Genomic DNA, 18,069 nt, shown 5'->3' on the forward strand with positions numbered 1-18,069 from the left:
AGCAGAGCGGCGGCTGGTCGGCAAGCGGTTAAAGGAGAATTGTACAAAAAAAATGATTAGAGTAGACAAGTGCTTTTTTACCACTACTATTCCTTTTTATTGGCTTTTGACATTTACAAATACCGCAATTTAGCAATTGGATGAAAGGTTTAGCACTGGAATACACATTGTGAAAGATACACAACTATATAGATCCCTCTCTCCTGCACCTGTCTATCACCAATAGATAGATTCATGCAATGCATGAATCTATCTATTCAGGTGTCTGGCCCCTTGGAGCCTGAATTACAGCGCTGAGGGTGTTTTTGGAAGCGTCTGATTAGAGCTGTGGTCTCTAATAGGCTTCCATATTGGTAAACAGCGGGCGCAATGCTGTGCGTTTGCTGTTTACTCAGTGTTGTGTTAGGGAAGCGAATACATCGATTACCTAACAGTGACCCGCCTCTCAGCCAATCAGGTGCTTGGGTCTGGTTACCTGTCACCTGATTGTCTGAAGCGACAGGCACTGTGATTGGACGCCTATCAGGCGTCCAATCATAGCAGAGGACGGGAGAAGACATTGATAGCTCTGAGCGTGGAGGACAGCACCGTGACCCGAGACAGGCGGGCAGGGAATGCACACTGGCATTTGATTGGGCATAGTAGCAGCAATTAATGGGGCACACTGGCGGCAATTGATGGGGCACACTGGTGACAATTGATGGGACACACTGGCAGTTATTGATGGGTCACACTGGCAGCAATTGATGGGCACACTGGCAGCAATTGATGGGCACACTGGCAGCAATTGATGGGGCACACTGGTGGCAATTGATGGGTACAGTAGCTGCATTTGATGGCACAGTGGTGGCAATTTATGGGTACAGTGGCTGCGTTTGATGGCACATTGGCGGCAATTTATGGGTACAGTAGCTGTGTTTGATGGCACAGTGGCGGCAATTTATGGGTACAGTGGCTGCGCTTGATGGGCACAGTGGCGGCAATTTATGGGTACAGTGGCTGCGCTTGATGAGGCACAGTGGCTGCAATTGATGTTTTTTTTTTTAGTTTGTTTGCGCGCCCACTCCCCCCCCCCCCCCAAAAAAAATTGAGCACCGGCCGCCACTGGACAGAGGGACATTACTCCAAGTCACGGAGGGTTAGAAAGTTGGGAGGTCTGGCTTAGCAGGTCCATAGACCACCTGTGATTGTCATACCTCTATCCTCACAGATTTGTTTGTGGGTCAGGGCAGAGAAGAGAGATGGGGTGGGCAACCTGTGTTTTATTTATACATCAACGATGGGCAGGCGACAGACCGGGACTCGTCTCCATGGTAACCGGGTGTAGGTAGAGGAGGCGGGGCTAAATTTACGTAAAAACGGATTGGGGATGCGACACTTAGGTGGGAGGCGGGTTTGATGACCAGTAGTAAAGGTATAGGGGAGGGGCTGGGGTGACGCGTTGTGAGCTGGGGGCGGAGTTGGAACGGCGCGCGATTGGTTAGTGTGGAGTGGTTACGCGCAGTACGTCCACGACTGGACGTGCTCGCTCCCGTGCAGCGTGTTGGTGAGGGGAAGGAGCGCTGCCGGGTTGTCCGTTGTATCAAGCCGTGGAAGGAACGAGGATGGGAACCGGTCGGACGGAGAGGCAGGTGAGTGAACGGAGAAGGCTTAGGTAGAAGTCCGGAGTGAAGAGAGCTGAGGAGGCGGGAGATTGGAGGATGAGAGTCCTCTCCGGCCTGTGTGCGTGAGACAGAGCGGAGCTGTGTGCGGCCCCGAGCCTCCTGTGTGAGACCAGCTCCACCTCCACACTGCGCGGCCAGAGCTGGCCTAGTGTACACCCCGCTCCACCGCCTCCTCCAGCCTGCAGGGGGATCTGCTGTGCACTCTCCGCTCCGTCCTCTCTGCTCTCTACACCCGACACTCTGTCCTGATCGTACTTTCTGCTCTCTCTGCACCCAACTCTTCCTACTTTCTGCTCTCTCTACACCCAACTCTCTGCTCTCTACACCCGACACTCTGTCCTGATCGTACTTTCTGCTCTCTCTGCACCCAACTCTTCCTACTTTCTGCTCTCTCTACACCCAACTCTCTGCTCTCTACACCCGACACTCTGTCCTGATCGTACTTTCTGCTCTCTCTGCACCCAACTCTTCCTACTTTCTGCTCTCTCTACACCCAACTCTCTGCTCTCTACACCCGACACTCTGTCCTGATCGTACTTTCTGCTCTCTCTGCACCCAACTCTTCGCACTCTGCTCTCTCTACACCCGACTCTTCCTACTTTTTACTCTCTCTACACCCAACTCTTCCTACTTTTTACTCTCTCTGCACCCAACTCTTCGCACTCTGCTCTCCGTACTGACTCTACTGCTCTGTACACCATACACTGCACTCCATACTGACTGCACCACTTCCTACTGCTATGTACACCCCATACTACTTTATACGCTGCATACTGACTGTACTGCTTCCTGTATGCCATGAACCCCCATACTGTGCACACTGCACTCCATACTGTACTTACTGCTCTGTACACTACACACAAACCCATTGCTCTGTACAATGCATACTGCTGCTCCATACTGTACACATTGCTTCTCACTGCCCCGCACGCTTCGTTCTACACACGTTGCTGCTCGGTGCCCCGCGCGCTCCACACCATCCACATTGCTTCTCCCTGTTCTGTACACGGTACCAGTGGTTCTCAACCCTGTCCTAAAAGTACCCCCAGCAGGTCATGTTGGGAATTTCTCTTAGACAAGATAGCTTTCCAAAATGCCAAGCCATTGACTCTGATTTAAAGCATCTGTGCAAGATAAAAGAATAATTTCAAAAGTGTCCTGTTGTGGGTACTTGAGGACAGGGTTGAGAACCACTGCACTATACGCACTGCTTCTTGCTGCTCTGTACACTCCATATTATACACAATGCCTCTCAGTGCCCCGCACACTCATTTCTTTGTGCACTTCATACCATATTGTACACACTACCACTTATTGCTCTGTACACTGCCACTTGTAGCTATTTAAAGCCCATACTGAACAGTCGCACAGTGCTGTATACTGCACAGTGGATGCACTGCTCTGTACAATCTATACAGGATGTATTGCCACTGAATGCACTGCCTCACTACTCTGTATACACACTACCACTGCACTCAACAGGCTGCTGATTACCTGTGTCAGATATCCATGTCTGCAAGTGTGGTGCAACATAATGCTCCTGCCAACTCCAACACATATAAATAAATGAATATAGCCATCACCAGCAGTAGCTCTTGTGATACTTTATTAACTTTAAGGAATATAGCATGCAATCCTGCAGGCTCACACACATCAACCCTCAGTGGGTCCTAATCATCAACACCAGAGACATATTATTGCTGTGTATATACTGCACATGCTGTGCTGTACATGGGATATCCTCTACCACTGCGTTGCTGCTGTATGTTATGGTCAATACATTATGCTCCCACTACTACTGACACTGTTACCAAGCAGTACTTGCAGCTGCCAATACTGTATTTACACTACTGTATTTTGCTCTACAGTTGTGCACACTGTACTACACGCTTCTTGGGACGCTGAACTTTTGTTGCAAAATTTTGAAATGCGTGTCTGAGGTTCTCAGCTTTTCTTCCTCTTTGCAATTCTGAGACCATTTCTGCAACCTCCTATTGGTAGACACAAGTCATTGTACTAATACTTCTCCCTCTTTAATGGTGGTGCTGCGAACAGAGTACACATGCAGAAAGTTATCAGATATGATATAAAATTTACATGAGGACAAGTGCTGTTTTCCTGGGCAAGGTTAGTTTCCAGAGCACAGGTTTGAAAAGAAAGTAATGGTAAAGAAGACCTGACATGGGGGGGGGGGTTTACCCACCCTGTACATAGCCCCTGCCCTGATGCAATATAATTTAGTGTATTTCAGTGTCCTTGTGGCGCTTTCATGTTCATTTTAAAATAAAAAGTACAGCATGCTGCATCTTTTTTGCACATAACTGTACTGCGACTGTAAATGCAATTTTGTGTAAAAAAAAAAAAAGTCATGCCTCAAAACGGCAACATGAACACTGAAAATGCATGTACACGTGGGGATTGTGGTGTCTATGAGCCCTTAGTGAGTGGCCCCAGTAGTCATTTTGCTGCAGAGATGGACAAAAACACAGCCTAGAATTTTTTTTTTTTATTATTAATTTTGCAACCATCTATAGTGACTTGCAAACTTGTGTTACTTTTTTGCCTTGTTCTGGTTACCTAGCTAATTATTTTATTTTATTTGATTGTAGGATGTGAAAGCTTCCTGAGCTGCTGATGATTACGGACTTCTTCCCCTTCTGCTAGAATGTTCTTAGTGAATTCCCCTCCAGTGGTAGCTTTTCCGACACAATGGATGCCATTTGGACCCAAAACTACCCATAAAGTGCCCCTGTCTGTAGTTCACTCTGAACAGATCCACAAAGCGCCAAACCTTCTGGGCATTCTAGACAGTCAGCAGAGTAATGAATCTTCTTGTGCAGTGAAAGTTGAATATGAGCGTATTATGCAGAAGAACAGAAAGGGGGAATTGAGTAATGACCGGGGACTAAAAGCCAGTGCCACACTGTTTAAGGGGCACACAAGGGAACAGGCTTCTTCCACACTTCCCACAAAGTTCAAAGTCCAAGAAGAGGAAAGTTCCCCAGCACTGGATTCAGACAGCGATGATTCTGTTGACAGAGGCATTGAAGAAGCTATTCAGGAATATCTAAAAAACAGAAGCACTGCAGATACTTCATCTACCACTGCTGCCACAAAGAACCCAAGCTCCAGTGATCATTCTGACCAGCTAAAAACAGCCTGCAGTAATGCACCTGCACGCAAATCGCCTGTTAAAATGGTCACTTCATCTACCACCTGCAATGCTTTTTCCACTCTGGACTGTTCCCGTTGCTCTTCTCCAGAAAGTGTGGGCAGTGACGATTCCTTTGAGCAAAGCATCAAGGATGAAATTGAACAGTTTCTGAATCAGAAGAAGCTGCAAAATACTCTGAGTGACACTAGCATTGCCAAGAAGCCTGCCCAGAGCAACATAACTGCTAAACCAAAGCAAAAGCCATTTAAGGCTGCTGAGAAGCAAGGTCCCAAGCAAGGGATCAAGGGGCTTCCTGACAAGTTGCCTTCTGAAAGTCTGCAGCCTAAAAGTCCCAAGCAGAAGGGTGACCATTTTAAAACCAGTATATATCCTAAAGCTTTGTCTAGCTCGGTTAAGCCAAGGGACCAGAAGAATGAAGCTGCCTCAAGGCAATGTGAAGAGTTATCGGACTCCAGCAGTGATGACGGTATAGAGGAAGCAATTCAACTCTACCAGTTAGAAAAGAGCAGGCTAGAAGGAAATCCTGTTGTGGTTCAAAAGTGCTCTTTAGAGAAGGTGGCAAATAGCACTACTACATATCCTGGAACTTTATCTCCCTGCCATACAAACACAGACTACAAAAAAAGAAAACTTCCTTCCAGCAGTCATGCAGCATCTCAAGACACTGCAACCAATCATCCCCCCACTACTAAAAAGACATTTTATTTTGGAGATGATGCTAACGCAAAATGTGAAATTGCGACACGCAGAGCTGAAACAGCGGCCGAACTAATGTGTGCTGAAGCAATACTTGACATTTCTAAAGCAATTTTACCTTCTCAACCAGAAACTGCTTGTGTAATTTCACAAGAAAGGCCACCTACACAACCAAAATCCCCTTGTGTTAGTGACAGCTCAGTTGACAGCGATGACGGAATTGAGCAGGAGATACAAACATTTCTTGCCCGTAAAGCGCAAGAAGAAAGCCTTGCCATGTCTCCTATCAAACAGTCCTCTCCAAATCCGCAAAGACTTGATCAACGTAAGCAACACTCCCTTTCCAATAATAAAACCTTGTCCCAGAAGGGAAAAGTAATGGAGAGCAAAGCTGTGCAGAAGGACATGGTTGGAAGGGGTGAAAAGAGGAATACAGATGTTATCGGTATTGCAAGTACAGTGTCTCTTTCTCCAGAAATCTTGCAGACCAGAAACACAGATGTTGGCATGAAGGAGCACTCCAAGGCATCTTACAAATCAGAAGAAGTGAAGCAGATTGTTCAGGAGACAGCAGAAAGTCTTGTGTCACTCCCTCGAATAACTGGAGGAAAAAGGAAGACATACACCAAAATAAGGAATAACTGTAGCGTTGATACAAGCAGTTCTTTGGACAGTGATGAGGATTTGGATTCTGCTATAAAGGATCTCCTCAGATCCAAGAGAAAATGCAAAAAAAGACCAAAGGATGGAAGACCACAGTATAAGAAAAGGGTCAGGTTTGGGGAAACCACTACCAGGACCCTAGAATCACTTGGCAGTGGAGGGGATTTAATGGATTGCTTGCTCAAACCTGCTGTTAAAAGCTGCCTTGTATATTCCAGCAACTCCCAAGAAAATACTTTAAAGCCTAATTTCAACGTGACCGAGGATAAGAGGAGTGTGGCAAGCAATTCGGACATATCCCCAAATAAACCTGAGTGCAAACCAGCCAGTGCCTCAGACAAGCCTTTGGGTTTGAGTAGTGCCTTGCCTGAAACACAAGACAGTAGTTCTGTGGACAGTGATGATAGCATTGAGCAAGAGATAAGGAAATTTTTGGCGGAGCGTGCACGGGAGTCTGCAGAACTTTGCGCAGTGCAAAAGGCCCCTCAATCTGTCACAAGCTTAAGTGTTTTCACACAGACTCCAGCCAGTCTGAGCAATCCCACTCCAATAAAACAAGAACCCAGGGTTTTGTCCATTTCAGAGACTGAGACTATCCTTCAAAAAGTAATGGAAAAGGACCGCTCAACTGCACCTGTTCCCCAGCCAACGTTAATACAGCGAGTGCCGGACTATAAAGATGTTGTCCCACAGGTCAGATTGATTCAGCGACCGCCTGCGGAAGTGCCCAAAATATCTGCTCCTGTACATAGTGTCATTGTAAAGAGGGAATGTTTTATAGACAAAAACAGAGTGGTTAGACCAGCTGAGAAGGTCCTCCAAACAGCTCCTGAAAGAGTTATTGTAAAAACTGGAGTCAACGGATCACAAGGCAGTTCTCCTGTTTCCGGAAACTTTGTTGCTGGTCTAAAGTACATTTCGGGGACAGACCAGCAGCTCCTCCTAAACATGGGAAAAGCCAGCTCTACAAGAATGGCAACAGAACTTTACAGTCCTGGGGGAAATATCACTAGATTGGGAACTTGTCAGCCAGTCCAGAAAAAAACACTGATTTTGGAACAGCCTAAAATTGTCCAAGCTCCTGCTTTCTCTCTCAATACCCCTGTGGTTCGTCCTGCATTGTATGTTGTGACTACGAAGGTGGTCAAGGATACACCTACTGCACTATGTCTGCCGATAAATACAGCTGCCTATGATGCTGGACTTAATTTAATGAGTATACAGTACTGTCAAGGTCAGGTAGCTGCTCATACCCCTGTGCGTACCACACCTTTCCCTTTTCAGCAAAATAGAGGCAGTGAGATTGTGGTGAATATTCCAGGCACACCAGGAGAGGCACTGCCTCTCGGTACCAAAGCGAAAGAGAGTCAGTCAGTGACAAGAATAGCCAGCAGATCTTATCTTAAAGAAAAATCGGCAGAGGCTATAGGGACAGGCTCTGATGTCAGTTTGAACAGCAGTGGAAGCTCAGCTAAGAAAGAGAACATGTAAGTACTTTAGTCAATTAGAGCTGTATAGGACCACTGTAAATAGTTTGAGCATTGAAGAAAGTTCTATCACTGCATTAGTGGTATAAATTAGGGTACAAGGTTGGCCAAACTGTTACCCTCTTGTGGGGACACTGCATGACTTGGCATGCCCAGCAAGCTAGCCTTGTCGGTAATCCAACACTCAAAAGGTCACAGCTTGTCATTCTCTGGCATAGAAAAATAACAGCCCTGTTTTTTAATAGGGCTCGTCTAACCTAGTCCATAAGACAGTCGCATAAATTGCACCATTACGCATTGCTAATTTTTAAAGCAATATGTGATGTTATTTTTTTAGTAATGCGTTCCGCTGTTCAGCGCACATTAATGTCACATGCATCATGTAATACCTGTGCTCAGTTTAACTTGCATGTTAATGAAGGAACATTTTGCATATTTTTCCTTTTTTAATTTTAATTTTTTCACAAAATGGTAGAGTAATTAAACATTTCATTGGAGGGAAATTGTGCCGCTTAAAGTGGACTTGTTTAAGCCACTGAAGTTGAGCAATGGTACCAGTTAATTTACAGATAGGTGGTGTATCGTCTGCAGGCCAATGTCAAAAGTGAATTGGGGGTGGGTCAGTTGGTTATAGGCTAAAATAAATGGCTGCCTTTCTGGTGTCAGCAGCACATTGCAGATCGATACCCCCTTTTTTTTTTGCTTTTCATCTGATGCTTCCTGTACCTACATGTAGTCTTCCCGATCATTGCAAGCCTTTGTAGTTTCTGGTCTGCTGATTCCACTCTATCATGGCAGTGCCCAAGTGTGGGTAGTGGAGAATCTTTGCAAGCTTGCCATTTTTTCCAATGCCCATTTGTACTTTTGCTGGGCTGCATGGATTCAGCACCTTTGCTATTTGCTATTACATGAGCTAAGGTCGTTCTCGTAATGCCAGGTAAGCTGTTGACATCCGAAAGGAGGCCATTTTTACTTATTAAAAAAACTAGCGCTGTAAAAAAATTGTGTAATATTTTAAAATTGTACTTGGCGTACTTTTATCATATAAGTTCAGCTTTGTAATATGGGTATGAAAATTCCTTTTTATAATTAGTTGCCCAGCCTGACCCGGCCCCTAATTAGCTAAAATCCTCAATCTAGTAAAATATATATTTTCAATAAAATTGTATTCTGTAAGTGAATCTTTTCATACAGCAGAAGCAGACATAATGCTTGGGCTTTCACGGTCTTAGAACATGTCTGGATCTCTGGCAAACAGTAAGCCCAGGACATTGGGATTATCACTTCATCCTGCAGCATGCTTTCCTTTGCTACTTGTATGTGAAGTAAATCATTTCAGGTTGCTCAGTTTCACGGTGAGTTGTTCCATGCCAGTTTCTTGAAAGTGTCTGATGGCGAACATTCCATAATGAAAACATTTTTTTTTTGTAAATTTTAAGTAACGTGTAAAATAGAACAGTTTGGTATCTTTCTAATTCTTTTGCCTTTTTTTTTTTTTTTTTTTTTTTCTTTGCCTCTTTGCAACTTGAAGGTTTTATTTTGCACTCATTTTAATAATTTTTGGGTTTTAGAGGGTTTACATTAAGAAAGGTTCCAAATTCTGTAATTTTTATTTATTTTTTATTTGCAGCACTTCTGAAGCCCAATAGTCTACTACAAATATGAACTGGTGTAAAGTGCCTGTTGTTGCTGGCCATTAGATAACTTTTAGGGCTGGTTCACATTGTAATGCACACTGATCCAGCATATCCAGTTCTAAATTGTCTCTCAGGGCAAGAAAATTCCCACCTGCCCAATTTATGGCAGCACAGTGCACTGCAACACACGGGCTATTCTCATATGAGCTCTGGTAAGCAGCTAGGTTGCAGTTATGCATAAACGGCACATCTACAGCGCATTTCCATGAGTTTTGCGAATATGCATTAAAAAGTTGTAACACATGTTATCACATGCGCTATAGTGTGAATGAGCCCCTCCCTTTTCTGGCTTTCAGAAAAGCCTGACATCTAATTGCTGTGAGCTACACGGCCACTTTTCATCCCAAGTGTGTTTCAAAATCTATTGAGGTTTTTAGAACCACAGAAAATGGATTAATTTAAGGCTGATGACATTATAATTCATGTGGTTAATAACATGATCTCTGTAAGATGTAAGTGTAAGAATCTTTCTCTTAGGGCCAGTTCACACCAGATGCAGTTCCGTTCAGTTTGTGTGCATTTTTTCTGCACTAAAAATGCACACACAGTGTTTTCCATGTATTCCAATTGCTCTAGTTCACACCATGCAGTCAGTTTTCGGTGCAGAAATGACGATGGTGTGAACTAGAGCCATTGGAATACATGGAAAACACTGCATGCATTTTTTCTGCACAAAATGCACATGGAACTGTGTCTGGTGTGAACTTGCCCTTACAATATAATTTTAACTTTTTTTTTAAATGCTTATATATTTAAAAGCCCTTTAAGTCACCTTACATTTTAAGATTGTTTTTTAAGTTAAACCCAAAATCAGATATTGAAGTAGTAATAGACTGGACTGTCTTTTATGGATTCTAGAACTTTTGATGTTAAGTTACCTTTAGCGGGCAATGCTGTTTTCCAGAAATATTTTTTCAAAGTATTCTTTTGTTGCTGACTCAAGTAACTTTATTATGCATCATTTTTTTAGCTTCATATCATTTTAATTGTCTACAGTTCATTCTATTTATTAATAGACAATCTGTGTAAATGGGCCACACATCTTTTATAAACTGTGATTTCCTCTAGACTTATCAGAAACGGTGTAGTTGAAGGCCTGCTTGATTGCATATCTATTGAATGAATTATTTCAAGTGGAACTTTACCCATAATAACTTGATGAAAATAATGCTCTTTAGCAAGGAACATACATTCCACAGTAAGCTATCAAAATTAGTTTGTGCTGTAAATTGCCTGCAGCATTGTTCCTGTTTCTTCTTGCTGTAGGCTGCCATTTTGCTGAAGCCCAATTTGACACAGTACCTTTTTAAAATGGAGAGCAACTGAGCATGTGCAAAGCAGGGCGTGGTGGTGTATTACTGGATTTTAAACAGTAAAGACACTTGGCCTGCAAAAGGGGCCAGCCTGAAGAGATCTAGCAAGACTTAAAGTGGAATTAAAAAAATTAAGTAAGCAGTCACACCACATTGCAATAGGTAATTCTAAATGAGACTATACAGACACTGCACAATCAGATTTTAATTGGTGTAGCTGGCTAATTGCATGGTTCCTTGATTTTGCTGTTAATAAATAGCAAGTCGTAACCCATGCCTTATTAAAGTGGAGTTCCAACCTTTTAATGTTTATTAAAAGTCAGCAGCTATACTTTTTGCAGCTGCTGACTTTTAATAAACACACTTGCCTGTTCCACGGCCCAGCAATGCGGCCGCACGGACCGTCACTCCTCAGCGCCTCCATTCATATTCTGGCCATCCGGGCTTGATGGCTTTTGGTTTCACGGTTGGACATCCACGAGTGGCGCTGGGCTCCGGGAATGGACAGGCGATCTCCTGCGACCTGTCACACGTCCCAGGAGATCACCTAGAGGGAGGAGGGGCTGCCTAGGGGAAGAGGAGTCGCCACCTTGGTGGAGGTAGGACGGGAAGTCCCACTCCTACCAAAGCCTCTCCCCCCCCCCCCCCCCCAACAAAAAAATTACTTGCCAAATGTGGCATGTAAGGGGGCGAGGAGTGCTTAAAGCTAAAGTTCCACTTTTGGGTGGAACTCCGCTCTGTCATCTTGGTTGCCACTTGTGAAAGGGTCCACTTTATGCAATAGGGTATCGTGTGCTACATTGGACCTCCTATAGAATGAATGTAAAAATATTACACAGCAGGATAAGCTTTTTCAAGTCTATTGCTTATACTTGAGGGAGTTTTATTGCCCTAAATGGTTGCCATAGACCACATGAATCCTTTTCTATTTCGATGGCTGATATGACAATCGGGCCACATAGGGCTTCTCTGGGGTTAAGTATGCTCACAATCACTGAAGGTACATAGGAATTCTCCAACTGTGTGGAACAGACACTCAATGCAAATGCAATGTGTTTTACCATGTACTGCCTCCACGCTCCACTGTCAATAGTGTCAGTTAAGCAATCTTCAGCAAGTGGAGCGTAGATGTCTCCTGCCCATAGCTTCAGGGAGATCATTACCTGTTAATAGCCAACCTTGATAGGAGCGAAGATTAACCTCTACCAGCAAATTTCTTGCATAGCCTTTGTGTGTACAAATACATGGTTTTGTCCCATTATTTAGTTAAATTATGTAATTTTTTTTTAAGGCAAGGTCTGTCCAGCAATAATATTTCAATTTATAAATTCAGTTTTTTGCACTGAAAAAACTTGGTCTTTGCACCAGACTCCATCTTATGTTGTATGTTTTCTGTAATGTTAAACCAAAAGAGTAAGTTTTTGGGTTTAAAGTGAATTTCCACCTTTTGTAGCCAAACTAGGATAACGCCTACTTTAGACCTGTGTTCCTATTCATGTAGCATAACTTTAAATATTTTAAAAATTGTTGCTTATTTCTGAGAACTGCCAGACTGAAACAAATGCTTCCTTTTAATCTTAAAGTGACTTTGGGGGAGGTGTGTTTACCATAATCTTGTCTGTACTGTGCTGACAGATCTTCAGTTGTAAACTATCTGTCCTAAAGGGTAAAAATATCAGTTTGGGTTGTGCATTGCACAAGTGGTGCCCCACGGCTCAAGGTTCTTTACCTTCATGCATTTTTTTTTTTTTTTTTTTTTAAATAAATCTTTCATTAGATTTTAGTGTACATTCATTCCAGTTTATCTCTGCGTTGTCCCTTAAATAGCACATTGCAAGTTATTCTGAACAATATAAGCTGCCTGTATTTATTCATGATCCAAAGAAAAGATCAGAAAGGCAATAACTATTTGTTTTTAATTATTCTTGAGTATGTGGTGAATGAGAACACATGAACATGTAGTGGGTTTTATTCAGGTTTGGCTGCAAATGTGCAGGTGCTTTTTATTATTTGGCATGCCTGGTAAGCGGAGCTGGGAACCTAAAGTGGTTGTAAACCTCCCCCATGAAATATGAACAAAACGTATCCTTCTTTAGTGTGTACTTGTTTAAGTCCGGAGCAATAAGTGTAATTTCTGTCTGCTGCTTTTATTCCTCTTCTATCGGCTGAGTCACATCTGACTAGTGTTCCTGATTCCAAAAGAAAAACAAAATAACGGGAGATAATCTAGCACATTGACAGCCTCTGCTCTGTTCCTTTTGTGGGGTGAGGGTCCCTTTTCTCCCATCACCTCTTGGAGCTTTACTGGACTGGACTGGACTTTGAACAGATGAAGAGAAGATTGCAGATAAACAAGTACAACCTAGGTGGAAGAATTTGTTTCATGTATGTATCACCTGAGGCTAGTCACTTCACTTGTTATATGGAAGGGTTTACAACCAATTTAAACAGCTTGAGACTCCAAGAAATTCATTTTTTTTTGTGTGTGTGAACTTATCCTTAAAACCCAACTCCAGGAAAAGTAACTGCTCGTTTTAGGTCTAGGGGGCATGAAAAAGTAGATGTACTTACCTGAATGTCTGTGCTACTAGCTCACCCCCCTTAGTGTATTCTACCTCATTCTCCAGCGGTATAAGATCCTGATGACATCAAGCCCATTGCAAGGGTCCCTAGCCCTGCATTGTATGCAATGACACCAAAGGGCTTTCCACCACCAGAGCATGATTGAGTGCTGTCTGCTGGAGAGTGTGAAGGGGTTAGGTAAGTTTCCCCTAGACCTAAACTGTTAAACCTTGCAGTACAGATGCAGCCCCACTGCAAAGTAATTTTTATTTTTTATCTGGAGTTGGGCTTTAAATATTGCAGTTTGTACATGATGGTACCTCCTAGACATTACATTGCCCCCATTTTTTTCTAAATTTACGTTGGTAGTACGACTTGGTCATAAAACCGACTAGTGTGTTCTAAACCATGTAAGCAGTTTGCTGATTGTATTTTCTGATTCAATGTCATACTTCAGTAATAATTTATATTGGTGCAATGATATCGGTGTTAGGTGACTTTCTGTAGCCAAAGTGCAGGCAGGTAGTGGGGCTCCTGCATGGAGCTGCCCGTATCTATTGGGTAGAGGAGAAAAAAATATCTTTCAGCAATCATGCTGTCCCTTCACTGACTTTCTGATGTCATGAGGGGTCACATGTGGCTGAAAATCTGCCAGTTGACCAACTTTTGTGTTAATCCTCAGTTCCTTTCAGCTTTTGAGTAACTGGAAGCCCCAGCCCACTTTAGGGTTGACCAGTAAGGACTTTATCTTGAAGACTAGTGACCTCAAGTCTGCCATCTTTTGTGTCCTGTAGACTTTTTCTTTCCAAACACAGGGGATCCGAGAAGTCAAATGCCTTGCCTGTTCCAGTTTGTAACCCTTTCTTGTTTTGCAAAAGAAATTGGAAAATGAAGCCCTTTCATCGGAAGGATTGTAACTTATTGTGTACATATATACTGACTATGCTGTGCATCGCCAGTTCCCAGAACTTTTTTTTTCAGATGTTTGTTAACGAACGGATAAAATTACAATTGTGTGCAGCCTGTACACCTAATAAACCTTTCAGATTTGTGTCTGTCTGTTAAATTTTCTTTTTAAAGTGTCTAAACCCAATAACCAAAATGTAATATGTTGCAGCTTACCTGTGTTTAGGTGTGACTATGTTAACTTTTTCTTCAGTCCCAACTTGATTTTCCATGCCAAAAACACGCCTTCTTTTAGGGTGACAACACTCGCTTACGATGCTGTATCTAGGGATGAGTAATGTTGTCACCCTAGGACAGGAAGTGTTCAGATTACATAAGACCTTCCCCTTCTCTCCTTGGCTGTAATTTAGGACAGAGGTATTTATAGTTCACAGAGAGCTGATGAATGCAGAAAATATAGCTTTCATAACATGCTTTCAATGGCTTATTTTTTACAGGACCAAAAGGGAGCAAGTAATTTGTTACTAAGGTTTGCATACGCTTTCCTTCTGGCTGGACTCCAGACAGAAGCAAAAGTTTTTTTTTTTTCCAGTTTTGTATTTGGGGGCGGGGTGGTGGTAATATTGAACTAAAACTACTTGTAAAGGTAAAAGGGTGTTTCTCTGCATTAAGATAAAAAGCCTTTTAACCACTTGCCGACCAGCTGCCGCAGTTTTACGGCGGCAGGTCGGCTCTGCTGGGCGAGATTACGTAGCTATACGTCATCTCGCCGAACAGCCAATAGGGGCGCTCGCCCCTGACGTGGGCGCCATCACTGCTGGGCACCCGCGATCGCTCATTACAGAGCGTGAAGCGGGAGCTGTGTAACACAAACCTAAAATACCCAATTTTTTGGTAACATACAAATGAGTTTATGCCTAGTAAATATGCCTAACGTGTAGACCTTTTAAAATTGTGTACACCCATGAAATATTGCCAAACTCTGGTACCTAAAAAAAATATCCCTAGGTGAAGTTTTAAAAGTCTTTACAGGTTACCAGTTTAGAGTTGCACATGAGGGCTTGGGCTAAAATTATTCTGTAAAGAAAAAAGGCGCCTCTAAGTGCAGAAGTAGAACCTTCTATTTCCCAAAAGGGTTAAAAACACTTACAAAAGGGTGGATTAGTAATATGGCAGGTGGTCCAGCATTCTGGTAGTCTCAAGGAGTCTCGGGATATCCAGAGGTGTAATTCTACAGCAGCATATTCTGAAGTGGCCGGCAGATTGAAGCCACGCCTCTCCTGGATACTGGGAAAACCGCTAGGCTTTCTGAGACAGCATGGAAGCTGAATCCTTGAAGTGACTTCAGTAGGAAAGGACCAACAACCAGCGTAGACAGCAAATTGGAAGTGATGTCATCAACATATGACGCGTTTTGAAACAGCCAATTGGATCCTCTTTCAAGCAATGAGCAGTTGCAGTTGCTTGAAGAAGGAACCAATTTGCTGTTCCGAAACGCATTGTATGTTGATGAACACTTCTGGTTTGCTGTCCACGCTGGTTGTTGTTCTCTTCTTGCTGAGGTCACTTCCTGGATTCAGCTTCTATGCTGTCTTCCCAGTATCCAGGAGAGGCGTGACTTCCATCATCTGGCCACTTCAGAATATGTTACTATAGAATTACACCTCCGGATATCCCTGAGACTCCTTGGGACTACTAGTATGCTGGACCACCTGCCATATTACTAATATATGATGTACTTCTTTCTACCCATCCACCCTTTTGTAAGTGTTTTTACCCTTTTGGGAAATATAAGGTTCTGCAGTAAGAGGTGTTTTTTTTTTTTTTCTTTTAATTTTCCTTCCAGTTTTTGCGTCTCCAAGTGCTGCCGGAAGTGCATGAAGACCCTCTTTTATTTCCACAGACTGATATCTGCTTGGTCTGTTACTAAGAGTGCCCTTATACATACTTTTACCTAAAATTATAGTTCATGCTCTGACTCTCGCGATGATATTTCACATGGGTAGTGCCTAACAAATGAGTTTGCCAACATCCCCATATTTGATATCCAAAGAAAGATAAAACCCCTCTATTAAGGAACTTTATAGGCAATTGTAGTATCTCACAAAAGTGAGAACACCCCTCGCATTTTTGTAAATATTTTATTCTTTCTTTTTATGTGACAACACTGAAGAAATTAAAATTTGCTACAATGTAAAGTAGTGAGTGTACAGCTTGTATAACAGTGTGATTTACCCCCTCACCTTCCAGGACAGCTACTTGAGAGATGATTGGCTCCGCCCTCTACAGGAAACACAAATACAATTTAAAAGGCCCCTTCCTTTCCTCTGACCCTCGATTGTTTTGTGTTTCCAGACCCTCCAGGAGCACTGGCACATTTTTTGTTTTTCCTGTGGTTGGTGGACCTTCCTGCTCTGGCAACATCCAGTACTGGTTGTGGCCAAGTCCTGGGTGTGTTCAGTCCCTGTTTTTTTCGGACAGAAGGGTTCCCTGTTTTTGGAGTTACTTGCTTACCTGTAAAGGTGACTGCAACTTCCTTCAGGTTTTTCCCCAGCTCTGCTGGTGGAAGCCTTGTCTGTGTACCAAAATGATGTCGGAGGACTTTCAGTGACGCGGCAAGATGGCCCCGGAACCGGAAGTCACGAGACGCATTTTCCGGTGCCGTGTTCATAAGGAACATGGCGCAGTACACTGAGGACATGCTACCTGGGACAGCAGCCTATTTCCCCCGGCCGATCGCCACTCGCCAATGGAGCTTGAGGATAGGCCTGAGGAGGGAGCACCCGCTCAAATGTAACCAGCGGCAGCCTCTGGTTCCCATACTACCCACAAGGTAAGCCCTTGTCTGTGATTATGCAGCAGGGGACCTTTTTTTGTATGGGCCTTCTTTTCTTATGGCTCTTGTTTCTCTTTGTTTTTTTTTTTTTTCTAGGATAAACAGATGAAAAAGAAATGCGGAAACCGTAGAGCCAGGCTGCCTGATGGATATAAAAGGCTTTTTTGTAAAGATTGTATTCCATCTAGGGCTAGTTCAGAGACTACCTCTTTTAAAAAGTTAATGTCTTCTATGAAGGAGGAGGTAGCCTTCTTCTGGTCTTTCAATGACAGGGCAGCAGGTCTGGGACCATCTATCTCTGGTCCCAGAACTCAAGAAACTTTAGCTTCAGTTAGACCCCTCTGAGATCAGTGATTCACATACCTCAGATCTGGAAGAAGGGAAGAACCCAAGCTCCTCATCTGATGGGGTTTCTGCATCGGTGGGGGAGGCGGGTAACCCTACGTTTTTTTCAGCAGAGGATATCTGAAATTGAAGAGACTTTCTTTAAATGTCCTAAGCTAGATGCTCCTGTGTCACAGGTTTCTAAAAAGTCAGACCTGTCCTTTGAAGACTCGGGGGTCCTTAAAGAGCAAATGGATAGGAAGGCCGATTCTTTGCTGCGTAAGGCCTGGGATGCCTCAGCTTTGTCTTTGGGTCCAGCTGTAGTATCCACCTGTGTGGCTAGGAATTTGGATGTATGGGTTCAGCATCTGAATGATCTCCTTTTGTCTGACACCCCCTAAAGATGAGATTAGGGAGTATCTCCCACTCATTGCCAAATCAGTAGCCTTCTTGGCTGATGCAGCTGCATCCTCTGTGAAAGCAGCAGCTAGGTCTTCTGCTCTCATTAATTCAGCCAGATGAGCAATCTGGCTTGAGGCTAGATTTACACCTATGCATTTGTAGTGCAAAAAGCACTAAAACTGCATAGGTGTGAATCCAGCCTAAGTCTTGGGAGGGGGACCTGGTCTCCAAGAACAAGCTCTGGGGCATTCCCTTTGAAGGTAAGCTCTTATTCGGTTCCTCCTTGGTGAAGGTCCTAGCTCGTTCCTCTGAGTAGAATAAACGGTTCCCTTCTTCTCAAAAGA

At 43.5% G+C, this 18,069-nt stretch overlaps 1 protein-coding gene across 3 annotated transcripts in view; it reads left to right on the plus strand.

Annotated features, from left to right (window-relative positions):
- Positions 1–1,490: 1,490 nt before the first annotated feature.
- PPP1R26 (protein phosphatase 1 regulatory subunit 26) overlaps positions 1,491–18,069 on the plus strand; it is a 68,334-nt gene continuing 51,755 nt past the window's right edge. For all 3 annotated transcript variants that reach the window (XM_040324095.1, XM_040324096.1, XM_040324097.1), the window contains exons 1-2: positions 1,491–1,631; positions 4,274–7,685. In XM_040324095.1, coding sequence (XP_040180029.1) covers positions 4,330–7,685 — 3,356 coding nt within the window. In that variant the 5' untranslated portion in view covers positions 1,491–1,631; positions 4,274–4,329. The remainder of the gene's footprint in view (positions 1,632–4,273; positions 7,686–18,069) is intronic.

This window comes from Rana temporaria, chromosome 9 (assembly GCF_905171775.1).
Source record: "Rana temporaria chromosome 9, aRanTem1.1, whole genome shotgun sequence".
NCBI classification, from domain to species: Eukaryota; Metazoa; Chordata; class Amphibia; order Anura; family Ranidae; genus Rana; species Rana temporaria.